General features: G+C 44.5%; 1 protein-coding gene across 1 annotated transcript in view; it reads right to left on the reverse strand.

Annotated features, from left to right (window-relative positions):
• LOC102192930 (uncharacterized) overlaps positions 1-955 on the reverse strand; it is a 10,073-nt gene that overhangs the window by 2,860 nt on the left and 6,258 nt on the right. The window contains exon 3 of the mRNA XM_013913623.1: positions 53-159. Coding sequence (XP_013769077.1) covers positions 53-159 — 107 coding nt within the window. The remainder of the gene's footprint in view (positions 1-52; positions 160-955) is intronic.

Here is a 955-nt window from a genome sequence, read left to right on the forward strand (position 1 = left end):
GCTCTCCAGCGCTCAGCTTCTCCTGCTCTCCAGCGCTCAGCTTCTCCTGCTCTCCAGCGCTCAGCTTCTCCTGCTCTCCAGCGCTCAGCTTCTCCGGGTGATACAGCACCCTCCCGTACTGTGTCCGCAGAGACCTGGTCCTCCTCTCCACATCAGACACTGGAGAAAACACGAGACACATGCAGTCGTGAGAGTGCCTAACGGTGCATACTTGTTATGGTAAATAAGAATAACTTTATTTATCCCGAGGGAAATTCTTTTGTCATGTACATGCTCAAAGTAGCAGGAGAGCCAGAGGAACAGATAAATAAGATATACACAATAAGAATAGTAGTGCAAATGCGATAAATGCGATTCTTCTTACTGAATCGAGTTTGAATGAGTCACTCACCAAGATGAATCGGATTTTTGAGTCAGTTGCCTAGAGAGTGTAAAAATTTTTACATTTTCACTCAAACTTAATTTGTTTCTCTTTTCATATATATCCATAAGCAACTATTTTTATAAAGCATAAAAAAAAATTAAGATTTCTAAAGGGAACATGTATTTTTATATTATTAGTATTTTCCTTAAATGTGTCAAATATATATTTTCTCAAATGTCCACAGAGCTGTGAGCCAGGGGGCGGTAATGCGCCTTAACTTTGGTGGCCAACCAAGAAGAAGAAGCTGTGAGCCACAAGGGAGAGGGTGAGTGAATGGCTGTGTCCCAATTAAGGGACCGCACGCTTGAAGTACGCATTTTGAGTGCGATTATGTCACCGCCACGCGACGACGGCTGTCCCAATTTGAAGTGTACTTCAAATGCATACTCCAAATGCACCGTCGATTTCCCCAAATATCAAGCGTGGTCCGGTGCACGCTTCGTGGTCCCATATATCCCACAATTCATAGCGCGGCGGTGGGTGTGGATAATTTTGCCGCAAAATACGGCAGAAGGGAGCGGCCGAAGAGTG

The sequence above is a fragment of the Pundamilia nyererei genome, unplaced genomic scaffold (genome assembly GCF_000239375.1).
Source record: "Pundamilia nyererei isolate P.nyererei 1_Seehausen unplaced genomic scaffold, PunNye1.0 scaffold00140, whole genome shotgun sequence".
Taxonomy (NCBI): domain Eukaryota; kingdom Metazoa; phylum Chordata; class Actinopteri; order Cichliformes; family Cichlidae; genus Pundamilia; species Pundamilia nyererei.